Source organism: Podarcis cretensis, assembly GCF_951804945.1.
Source record: "Podarcis cretensis genome assembly, chromosome: 2".
Lineage (NCBI taxonomy): Eukaryota > Metazoa > Chordata > Lepidosauria > Squamata > Lacertidae > Podarcis > Podarcis cretensis.
The window spans coordinates 15,654,425-15,680,364 of NC_137171.1; the positions used below are offsets into that span (position 1 = coordinate 15,654,425).

At 44.8% G+C, this 25,940-nt stretch overlaps 1 protein-coding gene across 7 annotated transcripts in view; it reads right to left on the reverse strand.

The window, feature by feature from the left end:
- LIMA1 (LIM domain and actin binding 1) overlaps positions 1-25,940 on the reverse strand; it is a 70,484-nt gene that overhangs the window by 27,394 nt on the left and 17,150 nt on the right. For 4 of the 7 annotated variants that reach the window (XM_079966353.1, XM_079966352.1, XM_079966351.1 and 1 more), the window contains exons 2-4: positions 24,263-24,399; positions 17,126-17,171; positions 9,635-10,096 (exon numbers count right to left, since the gene is read on the reverse strand). In XM_079966353.1, the coding sequence (XP_079822479.1) occupies positions 9,635-10,096; positions 17,126-17,171; positions 24,263-24,381 (627 nt within the window). In that variant the 5' untranslated portion in view covers positions 24,382-24,399. Of the gene's footprint in view, positions 1-9,634; positions 10,097-10,263; positions 10,401-17,125; positions 17,172-24,262; positions 24,400-25,940 lie in introns of those variants that run through there. The other 3 variants (XM_079966355.1, XM_079966354.1, XM_079966356.1) reach the window with 2 other exon arrangements.

The following is a 25,940-nucleotide window of genomic DNA, read 5'->3' on the forward strand; positions in this document are numbered from 1 at the left end:
GGCCTCATCAAAACTAAATCCGGCCCTGGTTAGGAGGGAGAAAAACTTTTCTCTACCAACCTTCTCCAGTGCCAGGCATAATTTCACCAACTTCTACCATGTCATTGTTATGATTATCAGCAATTTTATTTTCAATCCTTTCTTAATGATCCCTGGCATGGAATTTGGCTTTTTCACCCATGCCGTGCATTAGGTCAACATATTCCTTGACCTACCCACCGCAACTCCCAACCTCTCATTCCTGGTCCATCACCACCAGTTCAGAACAAAGGTCTCAAGATTTTTTGTTGATGAAGAATTAGTAAAGCAATCTTCAGCAGGCTGCTTATTCACATAGAACATAGTAAAGGGACCCCTGACCATTAGGTCCAGTCATGACCAACTCTGGGGTTGCGGCGCTCATCTCGCTTTATTGACCAAGGGAGCCGGCATACAGCTTCCGGGTCATGTGGCCATCATGACTAAACCGCTTCTGGCAAACCAGAGCAGCGCACGGAAATGCCGTTTACCTTCCCGCCGGAGCGGTACCTATTTATCTACTTGCACTTTGACGTGCTTTCGAACTGCTAGGTTGGCAGGAGCAGGGACCGAGCAACGGGAGCTCACCCCGTTGCAGGGATTCAAACCGCCAACCTTCTGATCGGCAAGTCCTAGGCTCAGTGGTTTAACCCACAGCGCCACCCACATCCCCACATAGAACACAGGTCTTCTTAAAAAGTCCACTCAAAAGTTATTTACATTCTTCTATTTTGCATCAAGGCGGGGTGCTTCTTTTTAGCACCAGAACCTACAATGGGCTGCAACTCACAGTGCAAAGAAGGGTCTCCACCCCCATCGTTTGGCCCGAACGCTGACGTCCAGCTCCGAGGACCTTCTGATGGTTCCCTGACTGCAAGAAGTGAGGTTACAGGGAACCAGGTGGAGGGCCTTCTCGGTAGTGGTGCCCGCCCTGTGGAACGCCCTCTTGTCAGATGTCAAGGAAGTAAACAACTATCTGACTTTTAGAAGACATCTGAAGGCAGCCCGGTTTAGGGAAGTTTTTAACGTTTGATGTTCTATCGTGTTTTTAATATTCTGTTGGGAGCTGCCCAGAGTGCCTGGGGAGACCCAGCCAGATGGGCGGGGTATAAATAATAAATTATTATAAATTTATTATTATTATTATTATTATAAAGGGGCATAAATCAGGCATTCAAAAGAGGGGAAATAGAACTGTTGCCTTGTTGATATCTATGTCCGTGAACATACTCTTTTCCTCAACTGTATCACAATGCATGCACACAATGGGTATACAGTGGTACCTTAGTTCTTGAATGGCTTAGTTGTCGAACAAAACGGCTCCCGAACACCGCAAACTTGGAAGGAAGTGTTCCAGTTTGTGAACATTTTTGGAAGTTGAACGTCTGACACGACTTCCATGGCTTCCGCTTGAGTGCAGGAAGCTCCTGCAGCCAATCGGAAGCCGCACCTTGGTTTTTGAACGGTTTCAGGAGTTGGACTCCTGGAACGGAATAAGTTTGAGAACCAAGGTACCACTGTATATGGACATACGCTCCCCACCGCTGTTTTTTCCACATCTAATGAAAGAGGCTCCTATTTACGGAATATCATGTGACAGGAAGTCTTTAAGAAGTGCCAGAGGACTCTGTCAAACTGCATATCCAGAAGAAGTAATTGCTTAGGTACCTTGGGCTAGGGCTAGGGCTGAGCAATATATCGATATATCATCAAAACCCAGTTTGAAGTCCATATAGTGATTTGGTTTCATAGTTTTTTACCTGGCATTATATTTCAAACCATGATGTGTGTTAGGGCTATGCAATATATTGTCCAAAACCGGTTTCAAGTCCATTTTCATGATATTGGCTTCATAGTTTTTGACCTATGCAAAAATCACAATGTGGGGGAAACTGTGAAGCCAGCCAATGTCTCTGTGTAGCTCCATCCCTATTTCAGACATTGTGATATATCGGTATATTGCGATATTTAGCTGGGTGGTGTCTCGCAATATTCAAAACCAGATATCACCCAGCCCTAACTTGGGCTGCTTTCAAAAGCAGCAAAAGCTTCAAGCTGAATCAGTGGGGGCTGCAAGTCAAAGGCACAAAAATTTTGGAAGCAATTTTGGGTTTTGGATTATTACTTTAATAGGAATATTGGGCCGGGGGGGATTAAAGATGGTATTTCCTTTTACCAGTGGGTGGGTAGCTCAAAGCTTGAGAAAATGCATTTTACAATTTAGCAGCATACATAAACATTAAACAATTTGCAGCTGGCTAGAAAGCAGATCAGCTAAAACGCTTGTTAAAAGTAGAGGCTTTCAAATGAAAGCGAGAGGTTGCTCAAGTTTATTTGGAGCAACTTAACCCGCGTCTTCTCTCCCCAACCCCCAGCTTGCCATAAGCAGACAGGAATTCATTTTGGTGAGGATTTTCCCAAACACTTAACATGAATAGTTTGTGTCAACAGAACTTTAGGTCAGCGTTCAAGTTCCAGGAAGTCCCAGCATCAGGAAGAAGCTGGAGTCATGATTTCAATGGAGGTGTCGTAATTAAAATACAAAAAAATTCAAAACGTAATTGCTTTGGGGCATGAGCAGCCTGCGAAAGCTGGCAAGGGAAATAATACACACCTGCTTGTAACGGCCACATATAATAAAGTTCACGACAAGCTAGCAATTTCTACTTTCCATGGAATGGAAACTTCTTAACAGGAAGTTTAGAACAGTAAGGGGAAAAAACACTTCATTCAGTCCAGTGCGTGTCGACAAACCGAATTGTTAGGGCAGCAAAATGTCCATTTGCAAAGCAATTCTAACCTCTGTCTACTCAGAAGTAAGTCTTGTTGGAGTAAGTGGGGCTTGCTCCCAGATAAACCAGGTTGGGATTGAATACTTAGTCACCAAAGCTATAATAAGGTAAAAGACCCCTGGATGGTTAAGTCTAGTCGAAGGCAATTACAGTATGGTGCTCATCTCACTTTTCAGGCTGAGGGAGCCAGCGTTTGTCCACAGACAGCTTTCTGGGTCATGTGGCCAGCATGACTAAACCACTTCTGGCGCAATGGAACACCATGATGGAAATCAGGGCGCACAGAAATGCTGTTTACCTTCCCGCCGCAGCAGTACCTATTTATCTGCTTGCACTGTGCTTTCGAACTGCTAGGTTAGCAGGAGCTGGGACAGAGAAACGGGAGCTCACTCCGTCGCGGGGATTCAAACCGCCGACCTTCCAATCAGCAAGCCCAAGAGGCTCCGTGGTTTAGACCACAGTGCCATCCGCTCTCTTCAAAAAGGAGACAAGGGAAGACAGCAGGACATGGGGTTCTGACTAGAAAGTTAGATCCAACTGAATGTTCGAGGGCCAAACTAGATACCTAACCAGGTTTCATCGACTGTATGCAACACCGCACAGGTACAGTTCCCCTCACACAAAAGGGCTTCCTTTCACTGCACATCCCCAAAATCTGCTCCTGGGACTCTTCCAACGGTCTGGAGCAGATTTTGAGAGCCTACTGCGGCCTGTAGGGGAGGGGAGGGGAGATGTCCCATTGTGCAAGCAGAAACTAGCAGACAGGAGATTCTGATTTCTTTTGTTAGAAGAAGGCAAACTTCAGAAACCTGTCATGGGGAACGCAAGAACAAGTGGGGTGGGTGCTTAACTAGGTATACAGGAGGAACCAGTTTTAAGTGGATTTATGCATATAATTTGGCAGTTCTGACCCTATCAAACTTTGCTGGAATCAGACGACCTCTTGAAACGAGTGCCCATTTATGTCTGAAACACCCAGGGTTGTGTGTTTTTTAAAGCCCAACAAATTAAATGCAGAATTGTGCACAAACCTACAGTGGTACCTTGGGTTAAGTACTTAATTCGTTCCGGAGGTCTGTTCCTAACCTGAAACGGTTCTTAACCTGAAGCACCACTTTAGCTAACGGGGCCTCCTGCTGCCACCGCGCCGCCAGAGCACGATTTCTGTTCTCATCCTGAAGCAAAATTCTTAACCCGAGGTAATATTTCTGGGTTAGCGGAGTCTGTAACCTGAAACGTCTGTAAACTGAGGCGTCTGTAACCCGAAGTACCACTGTATATGCAAAAATGCACATATGCGTGTGCAGAATTTTAAAAGTTGCAAGCTGCATCCCATTGATGCAGAAAAGCCACCTCTGTCAGGAAAAGTTACGTAGGTGGGTTTCTATCCTTCACTCAGCTACTAAACTTACAGAAGCATGGCCAGAAAGGGGGCATCCGTCCCTGAACCAGCCTATCATCCATCCCTGTGTAGAGTCTGAGTTGTCACAGTTGCGCCTCCCCCCTTTATGAGACCTCCAGGTTCAATATACTTAAGAGTTTATTACACTGAAAGTTATTAAGACTGTAAGAGCTGGATCAGACCAAAGGCCCATCTAAGTCCAACACCCTGCTCTCACAGCGGCCAGTCAGATAGTTTTGGGTAGCCCATAAGCAGGACTCAAGTAGTGCCTTGGAAGAACATGTTGGCAGAGCATGAGACTTAAACATGAGTAGGCAACCTAAGGCCCGGGGGCCAGATCCGGCCCAATCGCCTTCTAAATCCAGCCCGCGGACAGTCCGGGAATCAGCGTGTTTTTACATGAGTAGAATGTGTCCGTTTATTTAAAATGCATCTCTGGGTTGTTTGTGGGGCCTGCCTGGTGTTTTTACATGAGTAGAATGTGTGCTTTTGTTTAAAATGCATCTCTGGGTTACAGTGGTACCTCTGGTTGCGAACGGGATCCATTCCGGAGGCTCGTTCGCAACATGAAAAGAGTGCAACCTGAAGCCCTGTATCGGCGCAGGTGCGCAGCTGATTTGGTGCTTATGTGCATGCGCGAGTGGTGAAACCCAGAAGTTACCCTTTCCGGTACCTCCGGGTCACCGCGGGACGTAACCTGAAAGAACGTAATATGAAGCAAACGTAACATGAGGTATGTCTGTATTTGTGGGGCACAGGAATTTGTTCGTATTTTTTTTCAAAATATGGTCCGGCCCCCCACAAGGTCTGAGGGACACTGGACCGGCCCCCTGCTGAAAAAGTTTGCTGACCCCTGCTCTTAAATCTCAGGGTTGTGGGTTCGAGCCCTGTGTTGGGCAAAAGATTTCTGCATTGCCAGGGGTTAGAGTAGATGACCCTCATGGTTCCTTCCATCTCTACAATTCTGTGATTCAACAGCCCTCTTTTGAGATGAAGTGCAAAAGCCAAGATCAATCAACTTCAAGGCACAAGCAGTTTTAACATCAGAGAGATATCTAGACTATATTATAGAGAGAGATCAAGAGCAGGCATAGGCAAACTCCGGCCCTCCAGATATTTGGGACTACAATTCCCATCATCCCTGACCACTGGTCCTGTTAGATAGGGATGATGGGAATTGTAGTCCCAAACACCTGGAGAGCCAGAGTTTGCCTATGCGTGATTCAAGACCATTTCTCAGACGAATCCCTTGAAGTATTTAAAAGTGTTTTCTTTGGTACTCTGCATCATAAGGAAGAACCAGATCAGGTTTTTTTAAAGGTGCTGGTGAGTGTTTCATTTTACAAATCCTGATGGAAGGCAGGTATAATTAATCAAAGGGTGTGGCGCTTTCAGACAGTAATGGGGTCTCAATTGTTTTAGGGGCCGATTTCTAATTAAGAAGCCTGAAGGACAGAATCATTGGCCGCAGTCTTCAGAGACTTGCGTCCTTCCAGGCATAACGTTAGATTGGCGACTCAAGTTTCCCATCATCAAGTGAAAAAAGTCTCTTGCAATGCACTTGCACCAGCTCCAGGAAAACTACTTGGGCACATCAAGAGTTGGAATTACAGTATGTCCTCTTCCGGAGTTCCCAGCATCTTGACAAAAATAAAGTCTACTTCTAATGAGGTATCACCTCTTTGCCTATCTCACACATGGTACATGCTCAGAGAATCCTCATGAATTGGCAAGTTAGTAGCATTTCTTTTGCAGAAAACCAGGGCTTTCTGCAAGTGACTGGAACCCAGGAATGGACATAGCCAGGATTTACGTTGGGGCGCTATTTATGGGGGGGGGGCAGAACCGAGCTATCTGCGACGCAATTGGTCAGTTAGGTATTTTTATTTATTTACTTGATGTGGGGGCAGTCTCCCTTCTGCCCCCCTTGGCTACGCCCATGAACCCAGGTGGATTCAAACAAAAAAAGTTTGGTAATAGTATTTTATTCTCTTTTCCCCATTTAGAAGTTACATTTGTTACTCAACAATTATATTCCAACTCAACAAAACTAGTGACTACCCGCTCACCCAACAGCGATGCTTCTAACTCAGATTACACACAATTGCGTTTTAAGGTTCTGTCTGATCTAATTTCATCCTCTCTAAATGTGTTTCTTAATATTCAAACAATTAAGATTGCATTCCTGCCTGTGGTTAATTTAACCAACCGGAAATGTTGTAATGTGGGGCTTTGTTTTAGAGAAAAACTGATTTCATCTGAAAATGGGCAGGCTCCTACAAACCAGGATTTTTAAAATTTTTTTAAAAAAGTTTAACAAGCCATTTTCCCTAACTTTCCACTCTCAAGTGCTCCAAGTTACACAGAGTCCTTCAGCGGTTTTCTAATCACTGTTCAGGATCTCCTGCACCTCATTCTATACTCTTTGACAGCTATCCAACCTCAGCTCACTGGCTGAAGTCCCTGCAGTCAGTCAGTCCCTGAAAAGATAAATCATAGCTGGCAGCCCCTACTGCACCTCTTGCTTCATCATCCCAGAGGATATGTCCACTCCATGACTCAAGCAAGCTAAAATGGATTTCGGCCAACTCCCAAAGCCCAAGGAATGAGGCACTCATTGCCTGGACTTGAACGCCCTTCCATTACCTTCTTCCCACAGTGATGCTCTTTTATGGCACGCGGATGCGAACATCACATGCACACAAGTCTTGGCGCTTGAAAACCTTTCCTAAGAAATCCTTGCTCAGAGCAGAAGGCCCCATTGCCTTCTTAAATATCAGGCCTTTCTGCATTTTTGGTAGCCATCCTTGGAAGATCTTAAGGACGAAGAGGGAGAGAAGAAAGAGGTTTCAAATATAGTGGTACCTCGGGTTAAGTACTTAATTCGTTCCGGAGGTCTGTTCTTAACCTGAAACTGTTCTTAACCTGAAGCACCGCTTTAGCTAATGGGGCCTCCTGCTGCTGCCGCATCGCCGCAGCACAATTTCTGTTCTCATCCTGAAGCAAAGTTCTTAACCTGAAGCACTATTTCTGCGTTAGAGGAGTCTGTAACCTGAAGCATATGTAACCTGAAGCGTATGTAACCTGAGGTACCACTGTACTTGGGCTGCAACTCCTGAACGGCATGGGTGTAAGTATACATGAACAAAGTGCAGATTATTATGCTATCAGTTTACCAAAAAAAGTCTGTGTACCTCACAATCTAGTGGTTACAGCTGCTCCAGAGACATTTCCCACCCTAGTAGGATCACCTAGTGTTGTGTGACTATCCGAGCACAACAACTCAAATGCAAATAATTTATAACCGTGTTGGTTAGCTGAAAAAAAAAACCCTTCCCTTTCTTTCCATTCGACAAACTGAGATGGTAATAAATGTGCACTCAAACTGGAGGATATAGCTCGCAACGTATGCACTCTGTCTCTCTGGAATTGCTGTGGCAGCCCAAATTATCTGGCTTGCTTCAAGAATATTCCTAGACAGCTAAGCTGCCATGTTATGGGGAAAACTTGATCGCTCACTAGGAGCAGTAAAATGACCTCTCATTCAGTCAGTTTCTGTTTAGAATTCTAGGAAACACAACATTAAAATATTTTGTACAATGTGATGGTTCGTACGTGCACCAGAATGGTACAAGCAGGTCTGGTTCACGTATTAAGCTAAACCATAGTTCACGATAAACTATAGAGTGGTACTTCAGGTTAAGTACTTAATTTGTTCTGGAGGTCCGTTCTTAACCTGAAACTGTTCTTAACCTGAAGCACCACTTTAGCTAATGGGGCCTCCTGCTGCAGCCATGCCACCAGAGCACGATTTCTGTTCTCATCCTGAAGCAAAGTTCTTAACCTGAGGTACTATTTCTGGGTTAGCGGAGTCTGTAACCTGAAGCGTATGTAACCTGAAGCATATGTAACCCAACGTACCACTGTAGTTGGAAGTACACACTGCTCAGACAACCTTGTTGTGTTCCTCCTACTGCTCCATTGCTGACTAAACAAGTTTCGCTTGTCATGTTGCCCAAACCCAGGTTCATGGTTTGCTTCCTCCAAAGGAACCACAAGAGCAAACCATGGTCAGCCAAGAACAAACCCTGGCTACTGCTTGTGCTTTATTTGCAGGAAACAAACCACAAGCTAGGGTTCAGACAGCATGCAAAGCCAAAAAACTGGCTTCTATCATTTGTGGAGAAGCAGGAACTGAGGAAAAAGCATTCACATTAAACCATAATTTAAAACAAACCATGGTTTAATGTGAACAGGCCTTAATCTACTTTTATTATTTCCTGATATCGACAATAACAACACTTAGACTAAGTGGTCCAATCTCTTAGAAACAGTTCCTTTTGTTATGCTCAGGGCAACGCAGTTATTATTCTCCAGAGAGCTGGTGTCAGTTTCTTGGAAGAGATCTACAGAGTCACACCCTGCGGTTTCTCCAGTGAACATCATTTTCAGAACTCATTGAACAGCTCAGTCAGCAAATTAAAATCAGTTACAACTGAGATAAAGCAAACCATTCCTTCCCGAAACAATTTTAAATACTAATTTTATTAAATTTACCTCGACTGAAAGCTATTTGGGCTTTCCTAAGCCTCCAGCTATTTAAAGGTCTCAGCCATACCTGTTTATATTCTAGCAAAAACTCAGCACATATGCAAAGGGACGAAAGTGAAGGAAACTATGAGAAAACTGGAAAAAGTCAACCAGACTGTGTTTGAAGCCATTGGCATATGCAACTCATTTTCTAGTTACGCAATTTTCCCGGGGGGGGACACAGTCTGCAGTCCACATGCAGGATCAGATTTCATGAGCAGTTGTAGGAAAATGCAAGGCCTGTGAAATTTGCAAGTCAAAACTAGCAAAAGCAGGCACTCTCAGCCTATGTTCACGCATTTTTCCTGTGATAATTCCCCCCCCCTTTTTTTAGCAGACAAGAAACATTTGCTGACATGCACACATTGGAAAGGACAGCAGAAGCTTATCTCCCACATGAAACCGGCTCTCTTCAGTCTGTGTCTGTCACAGCTGCAGAAAGCAACGGCTTGCAATTGCAATCACACACAAACTTCTTTTTAAAAAAATTGTAAGACGTGCCCGTCACAGTTATCTTTGGGGCTTGGCTGGAGCCAGCATGCTTGTTCATTCAATTTCCTGTTCCAGCAGTGTGTGTGTGTGTGTGTGTGTGTGTGTGTGTGTGTGTGTGTGGCATGTGGGAAAATTGCATTCTGCAGTGTGCATTCATCTCCCTTGGGCACCAAGTCATATTAGCGCTTTGCCAGCTAGCCATGAGATGCGTTTTACTACAGGAATAATAAGATCACCACTTGCACAGCGGGCAAGTCTTTTGAGAGCCACCCCCTTGTTTCCCCCCAGGGAAAAAAAAGGCAAAACAGCCAAGGGGAGCTGGAGCAATTCAGTTCCTTACCTTTGTGTGGCTCGCATCCCCCCTCTCAAACATCATCTTTAGCCTGCTCAGAGGAACGCTACATTTCTCTATTTTCCCTGAAGAATCTGGGTTTTCATTGGCCTCAGGCTTTCCTACTTCTTGTCTGGATTCTCTAAGGCAATTTTCCATTTTCCCACTCTCGGGCGAATGGGCTTTCGCCTCCTCGCTGTCAACACTGGGATATCTGAACCGGCCAATCACTCCGGAAGAGGAACGGAGCCGCAAGCCGGGACCAATCCCCGGGCCTTTGTCAGTTTCGGCTAGGGAAGCGGCGCTGCCTTCAATTCCACCACCGGGGCTGACAGACTTCTGCCTAACCTCAGCACAGCTGCTTCGGAGAGGTTCCTTCCGAGCCTCTGTCCCCAGCGGCGGGTTCTCCCACTTTTTCTTCAGGACGCTGAGGGTCCCCCTTTTGAAATGAGGGGGGAGGTTTTCCGTGTTCTGAGGAGAAGAAACAAGAAGAAGCAAGCAAGAAGTTAATGCCGGTTACTTAAAGGTCCCAGGATTATTATTTCTCAAAAGAACAAAACAAAACAAAAAGCCAAGAAGTGCTTGGCTGCTTTTCTGCTCCCTCCTCTCCCCAAAGAAAGGAAGTCGAAAGCACCGACCTTGAGCCCTCTCTGCTGTTTCAGACAGCTGTGAACAGTTGCAACTTGTGCCACATGGAGAAAGCTTGCATCCAGGGTGAGGAAGGGAGAGAGGGAGGAGGAAGAGGGAAAGAAAAAGGAGCTGAAGCAGGAAATGATAAAACAGGATGGCCTTATATGGAAGAAAGGGAGCCTGACTAATGGAAGAGTTAGGACCTAGCCCTTTTGTCTCGGGAAATTCTGCTCAAAGCAAACGTGGGAACAGAAATCCACCTACGGCTACCGGCAAGCAGAATCAAGGAAGGGCTTCAGGAAGGATGCCATTCTATGAAATGGCTATTGACAAATGCGGCAGAATTTCTCCATCTGTTCCAGGGGACCAATTAGCAGCCACTTTAAGAAACAGGAGGATTATGTCTCAGCTTGGCCACCTTAACAAGCCTTTGCCTGCAGCACTCCAGCAAGTGACTTCCTCACCACACCGGCAGGAAATTGGGATTTTTATTTTTTATATATTTTATCAGATTCAGCCACACGCTTTCAGGGATTCTTGTCCGAACATGCGTTTGCTGTACGCTATGCATTTAAACTGAGAAGCACCGTGTACGAAATGCCCCAGCCCAGCCAAGCCAAACCAAGCCTTTTACTTATTTAGCGGCAGACAGCAGGCTAGCCCCCCTCCTCGCTTTTCCAAACAAGGAACTCGGATGCGATACCTGCCAACGCTGCATCTCCGCGGCGTGTTCCTTCCGTATCCTACCAAGCACGGTTCGAGACTAACCACAAAGTGGAGCAGGTCTGCAGAGCTTTAGCGTATTAAGCAGGATTAGCGGCTATATTGGGATTTAAGTCTCTCACCCTATTACTCTTCTGGTCACATTTCAAACACCCCTCTGCAAATTGACAAGAATCCCCAACTAAGCCGCAAAAATATATTAGGCCCTTTGCTCGGTTTCAAGCTGGGCTCAAATTTGCAGAAGGCCAAATAGGTCAGCAAGGTGGGGGGTGGGGAGGGGAGGGAAAAAGCTGCACAATATATAGCAAGGTGTTCTTGAAGCTTTTGTTCGCAAACCAGCCTCCAGCACCAGGTGTCCTGCTGCACAGGGAGGCCCGGCATGCAACTGACTGCTCTTCTCGGCTACCAGGGCTTCCCGGTTGCTCTGATGCCTCAGCTCAGGGAATTCAAAGTGCTGGTTTTAACCTTTAAAGCCCTTAATGGCTTGAGGCCAGGTTACCTGGAGGAGCAAGTCTCTTGCCCCACATATACCTGTCTGAACTCTTGAGGTTATCTTCCAAGGCTCTCCTCCAGGTGCCCCACCAACCTGTCACCAAAAGACATCCAGCGACTAAAGGGGGAGACTTTTCAGTAGTGTTGTCTAACGTATTATTTTATTTTTTAAATATTATTACTATTACTATTTAGGTTTAGATGCCACCCTTCATCGCTGTGATCTAAACCACTGAGCCTCTTGGGCTTGCTGATCGGAAGGTTGGCGGTTCAAATCCCTGCAACGGGTTGAGCTCCCATTGCTCTGTCCCAGCTCCTGTCAACCTAGCAGTTCGAAAGCACACTAATGCAAGTAGATAAATAGGTACTACTGTGGCGGGGAGGTAAATGGCGTTTCCGTGCGCTCTGGTTTCCATCACGGTGTTCTGTTGTGCCAGAAGTGGTTTAGTCCTGCTGGCCACATGACCTGGAAAGGTACTTTACCTTTATTTATTATTACTACTACTACTACTACTACTACTACTACTACTATTTGGGTTTCAATACCACCCTTCATCATAAGATCTCAAGGTGATTCACAGAATATAATTGTGGAATGCCTTCCATAAAGAGGCTTGTCTGGCATCTAAACTGTGGTCTTTTTGGCACCCAGTGATTATTTTTTTATCTGTACCCCACCCATCTGATTGGGTTGTCCCAGCCACTCTGAGTGGCTTCCATCACATATGAAAACATAATAAAACATTAAAAACTTCCCTAAACAGGTCTACCTTTAGGTGTCTTCTAAAGGTTGTACAGTTCCTTGTCTCCTTGGCATCTGATGGGAGCCATTCCAAGAAAACCCTCTGCCTGCCCTTTTTATTCTCCTATACTTTTCAGAAATTGTTTTGGCGTTTCTTGTAAACTACCGTTATCCTCCATTGCTGGCTTTATTCTTGTCTTGTATTGTGCTGTTTTTGTTCCATTTTAGATTTTATGTACTGCTCTTCTTTATGGTTTTAAGCCTTGATTATTGTATACTGTCCCAAAAAATCAGTTATTGATCAGTATAGAAGTGTAGTAAACCATTTGTCCAGAGTTTTGATTGACTGCTGCTATTGATAGCTGCTATTGATATCCCCTTTCTGTTGCCTGAAAGATTTACCAGCCTGCATGCTACAGTTTTTGCTGCCTCCTTAAATGCCCAGCAACTAGCCGACTGTCTGCTCTTAAATTCAATGACTCAGACACAAGACAAGGAATGCTTCCTAATGAAGCCAAATTTGATAACGATCAAAAGCGGGACAGAATTTCCCAAGCCTGCCCAAACAAAACATTGTGTCCCCCAAGAGGACAATTCAGTTCCAGTTCTCAAATATCCTTGGTTAAACTGGAAGGTTATCTTGAGCAAGCAGGACACTAGCAGAAGCAGGAGGAAGAAAAAAGTTACAAGAAGCTGTGCCTTAGCAACTACCTGAAATAACTCTTAAGGGAGGAGAACAAGCATTGTGATTGAAGGGACTATCAGATCACTGTCAGAATTGTTATCCAGGACTAGGTTTCACTTCAGGCTGCTTGCTATGTTCAGAAAGAGTCCCCTCTCACAAGTCACTTAGATGACCCAAACACCAGAGGTGTTAGAAAGGCAGATCAAATTTAAAAAGAACAAAAAGAGGGATGCTCCTAGAACAACACCTTCCCCTGGAACTGGTTGTACTTCTTCAAGTTTCCACCTGTTTCTACTGAATGCCTCAGCATAGTGTTGGGTCCAAAAGCTTCGTGCATTTTCTTTGTACACTGATACAGTTTGGGGAGAACAGTACAGCATGGGCTGTGACAATGGAAGAACATTCCAAAAAGGTAGAACATCTGCTATGCATACAGACGCGATCCCTGGTGGAATATGCTGGGTTGAACGGTGAGAAGCTGCTGTCGGTTGCCATTCTGAGTTCCTTGTGTCCCGGAGCTGAAGCCTAGATGTAGCGGTGCGGCAGGCAGTGGTGCTGTGCATGGCAGTCAGCTCAGCAGAATCCCACCTTCGTTGCCAGTGAAATATATTCGGAGTCGAGTGTAAATTTCATGCTCTTTATTCAGCTCATAGTAGCAATGAATGAAACTTTTCCCAAAACATCTAGCTATATATACATTATTTATGCAATGGGCCCCGCGAGATAGGCTAATTCTGGGCTGCTCCTGCAGGCCAATCAGGTTGCAGATTCACTTCCACCTGGAGCTGGATAGGGTGGCTCCTGCGGACCAATCAGACTGCGGCATTCTGGATCCTACTGTTCTAGGATTCAGCTCAGTACATAACACCTGGCATCACCAGGGATCAGAGAAACCCCTGGGGAGACATTGCTAATCAGTGTGGGCATCTCTGAGCTAGATGTACTAATTGTCTGAAGAGATACGAGGCTGCTTCCTGGTTCTTTAAGAACGGAACACTGTTCAAACACTCTTCTCATTCCTTGATGGGCAGCAGCAGAGCATGTTTTCATGGCACCCAGGGCACATGTGCCAGGCACAGGGAGGAATTGGAGCCTGCCGCACACCAGCCCTTGGATCTGAACAGATCCCAGTCTCACAGAGCGCCTCGGGGGCATGAGAAGGACACCATTGCATCCTTCCAGCCTCACCCTCAAGGGGCTGGGATCGAAGGGCGCATGACTGTTGCGTCGTTCTCACACCACCCTCCCTGTGCCGCTTTGCGAGGTTGGGATCTGATCAAATCCCAGCTGTGAAAACAAGGAGGATGGTGTGAGCAGCATGCCCTCCAGAAAAATGTGCCCAGGGTGACCACCCTGGCAGCTCCCCCCCCCCAAACTACACCCCTGGTGATTAGTAGAGTGGGAACAGTCCTCACAGGAATGATCCATTGTCAGAGTTATACACAGAAGGTGGAATTCAGCGAAGGCTGCTTTCCAGGTGAACTGATCTCCCCTCTCCTCCCATCATGCAATGTTTTGGAGGGTGTCTACCAACCCTCCTGAGCAAATTTGAGGGGTGCACAGGGGGAGAAGGGAGAAAGGCCCACTGCGCTAGTGGGACTGCTTGAGTGGGTTTCTGCTAGGGCAGCAACTTGGTTGAATCTGGCCCTTAAAGGAGGAGCAGGCTAGTTTCTCAACAACAACAAAAAGAAAGTGTTACGTGTACATTTTGCCTCTTATTTCGAGATTTACAAATGACAGAAATGTATTCTCTGCTCCTGCACCCTAGACCTTTTTTTTTAAATGAAAGCTGGAAATCTATCAGCTATGGTTCATCCAGGCAAGAAGCAATTTCCTCCCTTCCCTCACTGCAAGAAGTGAGGTTACAGGGAACCAGGCAGAGGGCCTGCTCAGTAGTGGCGCCTGCCCTGTGGAACGCCTTCCCATCAGATGTCAAGGAAATAAACTAACTGACTTTTAGAAGACATCTGAAGGCAGCCCTGTTTAGGGAAGTTTTTAATGTCTGATGTTTAATTGCATTTTCAATATTCTGTTGGGAGCCGCCCAGAGTGGCTGGGGAAACCCAGCCAGATGGGCGGGGTAGAAATACCGTATTTTTTGCACCATAACACTCACTTTTTTCCTCCTAGAAAGTAAGGGGAAATGTCTGTGCGTGTTATGGAGCGAATGCCTGTGGGTGGCAGGGGGGATCTGCTGCAGTCGTGAGCAGAGGATCCATGGTTCCCCTTCCTTCCCTCCTCCGTGGTTACAAAGCATGGATCCACATGGATCCTCAGGATTTTTGCATTGGGCTACTCCAAACTCACTGTCAGATCACATGTCTGTGGCCACAGCATGAACCACAAAAATCATATATCCACTATTTCGTTTAGAATATTTTTTTTCTTGTTTTCCTCCTCTAAAAACTATGTGCGTGTTATGGTCTGGTGCGTGTTATAGAGCGAAAAATACGGTAATAAATGATTATTATTCCCATGGAAGCCTATGGACCTCACACCCAGTATCACATACACTTCCAGCCCTGTTTCCACAAGGTATATGCATTCTGTGCAAAGGCCACAAAGCTGCATGCACCCAGGAATTCCACATGCAGCCCCACCCCATTCTCAAAGTCTGTAAGGTACATGTGAAGAAAGTGTTCCCAGACAATTCTGGGGTTGCCCTCCTTTGAAGGCCATTGTGTTCCACTGTAGACATACAACAGCACACCACAAAACAGTAATAGCAAGGATACTTCTAAAGTGCAACTACAATTTAAAATTATTATGGTGCTAACTGCAGCATGCATCACCATTTTCTTATTTTCCTTTGTGAGCTTGTTAAAGCGATGTCTATGACAGGGGTCAGAAACCTTTTTCAGCAGGGGGCCGGTCCGCTGTCCCTCAGACCTTGTGGGGGACCAGACTATATTTGGGAGGGGGATGAACAAATTCCTATGCCCCACAAATAACCCAGAGATGCATTTTAAATAAAAGCACACATTCTACTCATGTAAAAACACGCTGATTCCAGGACCATCCGCGGGCCGGATTGAGAAGGCGATTGGGCCGCATCTGGCCCCTGGGCCTTAGGTTGCCTACCCCTGGTCTATGGTGATGGGAGTTTTACAACAATAGGAGGGGTTTTGTAGTTGACGTGCACTTCATACAGAACAAAAACATGCCCACCACCTGTTGGGCTCCCTGAACCGATATTCTATTCAACAAAGATGACAAAGGCAGAAACATAAATAATAGACTTCAACTGGTGAACTGGAGATTCAGGAGGGGGAGAAGAGAAGGGGTCAAAAATATCTTAGTACAAAAGACGAAGCAGCAGCAGCTCTGAGCCAGAAAAAAAAGCAATAGTACAGTCATACCTTGGGTTACAGCCGCTTCAGGTTGCGGTTTTTTGGGTTGCGGACCGCCGAAACCCAGAAGTACCGAAACGGGTTACTTCTGGGTTTAAGCGCTAAATCGCACTTTGTGCATGCGCAGAGGCGCCGGATCGCAACCCGCGCGTGCACAGACGTGGGTTGCGAACTTGCATCCCGCACGGATCACGTTCACAACCTGAGCATCCACTGTTACTTAGAAACAGAAATCCTCTTGGTGGCATGGATTTGGGGTGGTACAAAAAGTTATTTTGGAAAGCGGAGACATACCAACTTCAGTTCCTTATTCAAACAGCTTCTATATTTCTGTGTTGAATAAAATAATCAGGAATTGGGAATCAAGGTCAGCTCCATCTCCTCCTACAGGGTATCCTTTAGGTAGCAGCGCAGGTAGAAATTCGGAACTAAATGCAAGCATCCATTTAAGCCTCAAAGCTAAGCAATGAGCAAAAAGGTACAGAATCTAACAGTTGCTTTTGCTTCAGAGCACAGAGAAGGCTATTCATGGAAGGTTTGAGGTTAGGACGAAGGACTTGGGAGCTAAGAGCGTTCTGGTTTTGAGAAGCTGATACAGAGAGAGACAGTGCATGACCCCAGGAGAGTCACTTGACTTCCTTGTGCTTCGGTCAACTCCTGAAAGGACAAGAAAGTGGGTCAGAGGCTGGGCAAGGCCTGGAGCTCAGGAGCCAAACAAAGGCATCCACAAAGCAAGTTTCCTAGTCAACACCAGATGAAGAGACAAGACAACTCTCTTGAGGACACTCAAGAGCAACTACTACAGGAAATGGAGAAACTCGGATGCTGTCATGGTTTTCACGTGGCAATTCATTCCATAAATATTTTTTCAATACTTACACTTCTTTTTTTCTCCGCGGTTGCTTCCTCGGCTGCTTTCTGGTACCTTTGTGGGGAAAGGGGTAGAGAGAAGGGTTGGTGAGAGAAGTGGAGAGAGAAATAGCTTTATTCTCAGTCCTAAACTTGCAGACGCGGGTGGCACTGTGGGTTAAACCACAGAGCCTAGGACTTGCCGATCAGAAGGTCGGCGATTCGAATCCCCGCAACGGGGTGAGCTCCCGTTGCTCGGTCTCTGCTCCTGCCAACCTAGCAGTTCGAAAGCACATCAAAGTGCAAGTAAATAAATAGGTACCGTTCTGGCGGGAAGGTAAACGGCGTTTTTCCGTGCGCTGCTCTGGTTCACCAGAAGCAGTTTAGTCATGCTGACCACATGACCCGGAAGCGGTATGCCAGCTCCCTCGGCCAATAAAGCGAGATGAGCACCGCAACCCCAGAGTCGGTCACGACTGGACCTAATGGTCAGGGGTCCCTTTACCTTTGCCTTTAAACTTGCAAAGTGAAGCACGCACAAAGTTTGTATGTGTGGGTCATTCGAGGATCTGCTAAATGCTGGATGACTAACAAGGCTGTTTGGCGAAGGAGAAAGAAGCCTCTAAACTTTTTCAGCAGGGGGCCGGTCCACTGTCCTTCAGACCTTGTGGGGGGCCGGACTATATTGGGGGAGGTGAACGAATTCCTATGCCCCACAAATAACCCAGAAATGCATTTTAAATAAAAGCCCACATTTTACTCATTTAAAAACACCAGGCAGGCCCCACAAATAACCCAGAGATGCATTTAAATAAAAGGGCACATTCTACTCATGTAAAAACACACTGATTCCCAAACCATCCACGGGCCAGATTTAGAAGGCGAATGGGCCGGATCCCGCCCCCAGGCCTTAGTTTGCCTACTCATGCTCTAAACCATATGGTGTCGTAAGCCCGTAACAAAATATTCAGCAGCAGCAATAAACGTCTTAAGTGCCTCCATTAATTGTGGCATGAGCTTCCATGTATGGCAAGCACCACCCTCTCGGTTGGTGGGTACAGATACATGCATGTGAATGGGAAGAGAAGGAGAAAATGGTAAACTGACTGGAAACAACACTTCACGCATCTCAGTAATCCACAAAAACCTATGCCACAATACATCCATTCAGTCTTTAGGATCCCACAAGACACACCCTGCAGCAGCAAATTGTTTTAAACTGTGCTTTAAGAGTTCTTTAAAAGCCAATTATATGCCAGACTAGCAGTTTGGGGGAGATTAAGCCCCCTGTGGCCTCTGACTGAGAATGGTTAAAAGCCCTTAACTCACAATGCAGTTTGAAGATGAGCTGCTCTGCATTTAAATGCTCAAATGTCCCCAAATAAAAGCCATTTGGAGGAGACAACAGAGCCAGCAGTTCTTGATAAGGCCTGGTTACCACACCCATGACTAATGTTCACGGGATAACCTCTCCCCTGAATTTCCTAAGTGCTCTTTCAGTAGCCTGCAGATATACACTCAGTCCTTCTTGCAAGACATTCTACAACTGCATGTACCACACAATGGACCCACCAGACAAGCATCTCTCAGGTGATTTATTCTTAACTCGGACCACCACCAATGTGGAACCCACCCACTTTCAAGGTCAGGGTTCCCCAGTGAGGCATGTGGGTCAGGCACACACACTGTGTTCCTGCGCATGAAGATAGGGGGGGTTACTGATTCTGTGGCATTAGGAAAGGGATTGGAAGAAATTTAAAGTCTATTTGAATAAATATTGTAATATTAAAAATTAGAAGTTACCTGAAAGTACCAAATAGGCCTAGGGTTAAATTTAGGAGTTAATTAAATAAATGAGATTTAGAATGTTAAGAAAAGTTAAGAAATCTGATTTTAATTGGAATATTGTCTTTGAATAATGATATTGGAAAGCTGTTACATTCAGTTACAAGGAAATTCAGATGGGAGGGACTAGAGGAAGTCAAGCAATATGTTTATGAGGTTGGAACTTTAATTAATTAATTTGTATTGCTTATGTGTTTGTTATTTTATCTTATGTTTTTATTCATTTTAGTTGTTTTAGTTGTTTTTTATTTTTGCTTTATTTGTTTTACAGTATGTGTTATATCTGTATGAAACTCAATAAACATTATTGTGTGGGGGGAAGGAAGATCACAGGACATCTCTGGCCCCCTCCTAAAGCCCTACAAGGGAAGGTCAAAGGAATAAAACAGTATCTTTGAATCCATTTTTCAAACTAGGTTAGGAATTTGAGGCAAAAGCTAGCCGAGATGACTGGCAGAATTCGAGACCTGGGAGAAGAGAGGGTTGAAGAAGACTGGAAGAAATTCAAGATTTATTTACAAAAGTATTGTAATTTGGTTGAATGCTAAGAAGGATGCTAGATCATAAATAATTGCCTACCATTGAATTAGATTTGAAATCTGACGATAAGTGAGATTGAGGAAAATATAAAATTTTTGGAGAATTATTAGATTAAATTAATGGAATGAGATATAAGAATGCAAACAAGATGATAAATTGCTGGAAAAAGTTTACAATGATGCAAGTGGGAGCAGGAGACGTGAGGGAGTCCAAAGAGGCTTTGAAAATATGTTATGATACATGTTATATTGTGTATTATTTTTGCATTTTGTATTTAAAAAATCTCAATAAATATTTATTAAAAAAAAAAGGAATTTGAGGCAAAAGGAGTACAGCCTTCCTGGTTCACAAAAATTCAGCGTACCTCAGCAAGGTTCTTGGACAGGGTGGGGGCTGGGGGTGCATTTCTTTATTTTATTCACAGTATTTTTATACCATTATCAGTATGTTCTAGGGGTGGTGCACATTTAAACATGCCTGATTATCGTCTCCCAAAGCAACTATTCCAAACTTAAAAATGGAAAGGGTAATGCTGGTGGTCAACAAAAGAGGTTTAAAGACCCTCTCAAGGCAAATCTTAAAAAAAAAAAAAGTTGTATAAACACCGACACCTGGGAAACACTGGCCTGCAAGCGCTCCAATTAGAGAACAGCCTTGACCAAAGGTGCCATGGGCTTTGAAGATGCTCGAACTCAGGACAAAAGGGAGAAACGTGCTAAAAGGAAGGCATGCTTGGCAAACCCTCACCGTGATCAACTCCTGCCTGGAAACCTATGTCCCCACTGTGGAAGGACGTGTGGATCCAGAATTGGCCTCCACAGTCACTTACAGTCTCACTGTTAAAACCGTGTTCATGGAAGACATCTTATTCGGCTACGGGTGATCGCCAAAGAAGAATAAATTTAAACAAACCTACAATATGAACACTCCACTTATCCAGGGCTTTCTTCCAGCCGGAACTCAGTTCTAGCATCTCTCAGGTGGGCGCCATTGCCATTCTCTGAGAACGAGGGGTGTGTTCATGGCGAGTTCTGGCACTTTTTCTAGAAAAATAGGACAGCGACCTACCCCTGTTCTGACTGGTGTGGAATATAAGGCACCACCTGCCTCAGGATCCTCCCCCTACCCGTCCCGCTTCAGCACCACAGCCACACAACCACATTTTCCCAGGCACCTCAGGAGTGTGGAAGTGATGGAATTCCAAAGATGCAATTTTGGCCATTTGCCAAGATGGCTTTGGAAGGGGACCGGGCAAATTCATGGAGAACAGGTCTACCAATGCCGGTTAGCCATCATGGCGGCTATAGGGAATTTCTGTGTTAATCAGCAGTGTGCCAATGAATGCCAATGACTGGGAAGAAAAAGATGGGGAGTACTACTGTCATCATGTCTCGCTTGTGGCCTTCCCAGAGGTATTTGGTTGACCACTGTAGGTCAGTTTATATTTTCTCCCAGTTTATGTATTAGGAGGAATTAAAGAACCTTTTAATGAGGGTGAAAGAGGAGAGAGCAAAATATGGTCTGAAGCTCAACATCAAAAAAACGAAGATCATGGCCACTGGTCCCATCACCTCCTGGCAAATAGAAGGGGAAGAAATGGAGGCAGTGAGAGATTTTACTTTCTTGGGCTCCATGATCACTGCAGATGGTGACAGCAGCCACGAAATTAGAAGACGCCTGCTTCTTGGGAGAAAAGCAATGACAAACCTAGACAGCATCTTAAAAAGCAGAGACATCACCTTGCCAACAAAGGTCCGTATAGTTAAAGCTATGGTTTTCCCAGTAGTGATGTATGGAAGTGAGAGCTGGACTATAAAGAAGGCTGATCGCCGAAGAATTGATGCTTTTGAATTATGGTGCTGGAGAAGACTCTTGAGAGTCCCATGGACTGCAAGAAGATCAATCCTACCCATTCTTAAGGAAATCAGCCCTGAGTGCTCACTGGAAGAACAGATTCTGAAGCTGAGGCTCCAATACTATGACCACCTCATGAGAAGAGAAGACTCCCTGGAAAAGACCCTGATGTTGGGAAAGATAGAGGGCACAAGGAGAAGGAGACGACAGAGGATGAGATGGTTGGATAGTATTCTTGAAGCTACCAGCATGAGTTTGACCAAACTGCGGGAGGCAGTAGAAGACAGGAGTGCCTGGCGTGCTCTGGTCCATGGGGTCACGAAGAGTTGGACATAACTAAACGACTAAACAACAACAACAAAGGGGAATACATGTTAAGCAATGTTAGATATAGAAGCCAGGTGCCAAATGGCTCCTTAAACCAGGGTCTCTAAAACGGAATGCCTAGTTTCCATTTTGGAGGCTAGATGGCTCAAAAGTCTTTTTTTTATTATTATGACTTTTTGGCTCCTGAAATCCACTCTGATTGTGCAGATAAAATATAATGGATGGAATTATACTTGATGTATTACTAGTGTGTGAAAACAGTCAAGCTCAAAGGATCCCCTGGCATACACCTCCAGATGGTGAAGGCGCCAGGCACCATCCTGGCACCTAGGCATCTTCACTTGGTTGCCAGTGGCCAACAGCCAGGTGCAAAATGCGCCTGGTGAATTTCAAACGCTGAGGGTAACCGTCCCTGCAATTTATAACTCTGTGCAGTAGATTAGGGATGGGAGATAGTGACTGGTTCAAGGTCAACCACAAGGAGCTTCACAGTTGAGTGTCAATGGTTGGCAGTAAGGTTTCCTGGGTGCTGGTCTAACACTCTTAAGCACCTCACTTCGCTGGCTCTCTTATACGGCAGGGGCTTCATTTCCTGCCACTTTATCATTTTGCTAGGCTGGAGAAACAGTACGAATCAAAGAAGACAGCTCCTACTTTTGCATCTCTCCCTGCACCCTGTGCTCCAAAATATTGAATTTTACACGGGACAAGAGGATAAATAAAAGCATCTTCACGCTGGCCCAGCCCAACTCTTCTTGCCACTGGGTGGCATCTGACCACAATAAATGTGCCAATGTGTTGAAGCATAATTGGAAGCAAATAAATGCAGGGCGTTTATAGTTCTGAAATCCTAGAAGCAAAAAATGGACCTGCTGCAAAGGGATTATGTAACACTAGGATTCAGAGAAGCAGTGCTGGATCTGGGTATCAGGAACAGTACTTCCAAAGAGGGAGATATAGAAAAATACAGACAGACAGACAGGACAGACAGATGTTCCTTGTTTTAAACGTTCATTTTTGTAAGGGGCTTTGAGTTTCACTTTTTGGGAACAGGGGACTAATAAATATAACTATATATATATATGGACAATCCATATATAGACACACAATCCACGCTGATAGTTTTCCTGAGGACTCGATTGTTTGGGATTCTACTACACTTTCTAAAAAGAGGCCAAAAAAGTACTCATTGGAGGTGTTGTACAAGTACAGGATCAGGACATTAGTAGTACAAAAATCAGATGTCTGTAAACCTCCTGCTGAACTGTTGGGGGGGGGTCTATTTTTCAGTCGGTAAGAAAATTACACACAAGCACTGGCAGAAGAAACATCATGTTAAGCCTCTTAACAGGCCACATTTCTTAAGCAACAAGGTGTTTTAAAATATTCAGAGTGGCTAGCCTCCCGTGCCCCACATTGAATGCTTCCACATGCAGCCAGTTCCAATTTCTGTCAGCGGAGAAGGCGTTGTCATGTTCATACCAGCTAGGATTGCTGAAAGCATGGATTACAAAAGCCAACTCCTTTTGATTCTATTATTTCCTCCTTCAGAAACCTCAAACTGGGCTGCTATCAGGAATCCAGTGGAAGCATTTCCTGAAAACACTTAAGGTAGATGATTTGGCAAGCTACACACCTTAGCTACCACGATGTTTGTTTTCCTAGTTCAACAAAAACATGGTGACATTCCCCAGTCCTCTGTTCAGTAATCTCTGGAAAGGAGAACAGCTCTAATACACAGGGGCTCAGTTCTGGCATCACAGCAAACGCTGGTTGAGTGTGACGTCTGAATTGACAACCCATAATCACAAATGCACCCCCAGAGGCCATTAAAATAAGAAATGAAGAAAACAGAACAAAAAGCAAACAAGTTATTAAAGCATAACTCACCTGTACACCTGGGAAAGTCAAGCCCAGTATACCTGAAGGAGCATCTCCACCCCCATCATCCAGCCCGGACACTGAGGTCCAGCATTGAGGGCCTTCTAGCAATTCCCTCACTGCGAGAAGTGAGGTTACAGGGAACCAGGCAGAGGGCCTTCTCGGTAGTGGCACCTGCCCTGTGGAATGCCCTCCCATCAGGTGTCAAGGAAATAAACAACTATCTGACTTTTGGAAGACATCTGAAGGCAGCCCTGTTTAGGGAAGTTTTTGATGTCTGATGTTTTATCGCATTTTCAATATTCTGTTGGCAGCCACCCAGAGTGGCTGGGGAAACCCAGCCAGATGGGCAGGTTGTAAATAATAAAATTGTTGTTGTTGTGTTCTAATTTACAGGAATACAAAACTATGGTTTGGAGGGATGGGAATGTCCAGATTAAGTCAGAGGGAAGACCTATGTCAAGAATAATGTTCAGTTTCTCTAGCACAGGAGTAGAATCATAGAATCCCAGAGTTGGAAGGGACCACAAGGGTCATGTAAGCACAACCCCCTGCAGTGCAGGAATATTTTGCCCAATTTGGGGTTCAAAACCCAGATTAGGAGTCTCATGCTCTTCAAAATACATACATACAAAACAATATGGCCAGCTGCTAGTTGTTACCTCTGTTCTCATAGAAAGAACAGTCAATACACTTGGACAGGACAGTCGCAGAACTTACTTGGAGAACCTCTCCATGAGAGCCGATGACTTGTTCTTGTTGACAAAAGACAACTCCTTGGCAGTGATCCTCAGAGAATGCGAAGTCCATTGCCTTCTGTTAAAGGGAGACGGCTCCATCTTGAAATGCAACAGCAACTAGAGAGCGAAGGGGGGAAAAGATTTTACATCAAATACTTCTCTTGATCCATGGCAGACTTCTACATTTCTCTTCATTCCACTGCCTGCTCTCAAGTTGTTAAAAGAAAGAAAGGTTTAATTGGTTTCATGCTAGATTCCCTGAAATATGCCTGAAGAAATCTTCAGTTGAATTACTAAAAAAGAAAAACATATCCACAGCAACAAAGACACCTGCCCCCCATCTTATAGTTGCGTAATCTGCATTACAAGAAGAGGAGGTTACAGTTGAGGAGCCTCAGCAAACGCAGTTCCCATGCAAACACTTCTCAATGAGTTATGGATAAGTTCAACTGTAGTGGAAGCTTTATACTGCAATACTACCTGATTATCTTGAAGAAAAAAAGCCAAGCACAGCAGAAATAATGGGTGGTAGCCAACTAACTTATTCCACCTCTTCCTCCCCTCTCCTCCCCCAAGACTGTTCGCAGGGCAGTTGGAGGAGATATGGGGAAGATGCAGAGAAAAGGGGGTTGTTCCATTGCACAAGCATAAATGCTTGCACTGACAAAATGAGTTTGTTGGCTGCCACTGCTCAAACTATTTTAAAATACAATTTGAAGTACCGTATTTTTCCATCTATAAGACGCCCCCATGTATAAGACACCCCCTATTTGGGGGGACCCCAAATTAAGAAAACATCCCTCAGCACTACCACTGTATAAAGACGAGCCCCAATTTTAAACCTATTTTTTTTGTAAAAAACCAACAACTAGTCTTATACGGTACACGGAAAAATACGGTAAATCAAAGGCAATGCAATAAGCATAGCTCAACTCATTTATGGATCTGAAGCCTATGGGTGGCATTATGTTCATTACAAAGGCTGCTTGAAATGAATGAAACCCAGCCAGATGGGCAGGCATAAATATTATTATTTATTATTATTATTGACACTAAAAGAAGAAATCTTGCCAATGTCCAAGGCCTACACTAACTATTGCACAACACTGTCTAAGAAGAACTAATCAATGATACTGCAGGGAGCAGGAATAAATAACCTCTGAAAGGTAGACAAAAAAATTAACCAATAGCATCCTTTCCCAAGATGGTGAGTGAGCATTTACCCCGAGTTACCATGAACTACATGAAAGTTACAGCATTGTAATCTCTTTCCTCTGGATTCCATCATCATAGTGTTATGAGTCTGGGGGTTCTAGACTCCCCTAAAATGCTTAATCCAGTAAAGAGCTAGAATTTATTCAAACTTCCTGAACCTCTGGATCCAGCCATAGTTAAAATGTAAGTCAGGGCAGCTTTCTCAGGAGACAGCCTGAGAGATGATGCTTTTATTATTTACTAAATTTGTATACCGCCGTTCCTCTGAAGATCCCTGTTCACAAAATGAAAACACCAAAATACATAAGAGATGGGCCATTAAAGGAGAACAAACGGAGGGTCATTAACAAGGCAAGGATTATTACTATTACTACTACTACTACAACAAACACATAAAGTGTTTTCCCAAATACAGTGGTACCTCAGGTTACAAACGCTTCAGG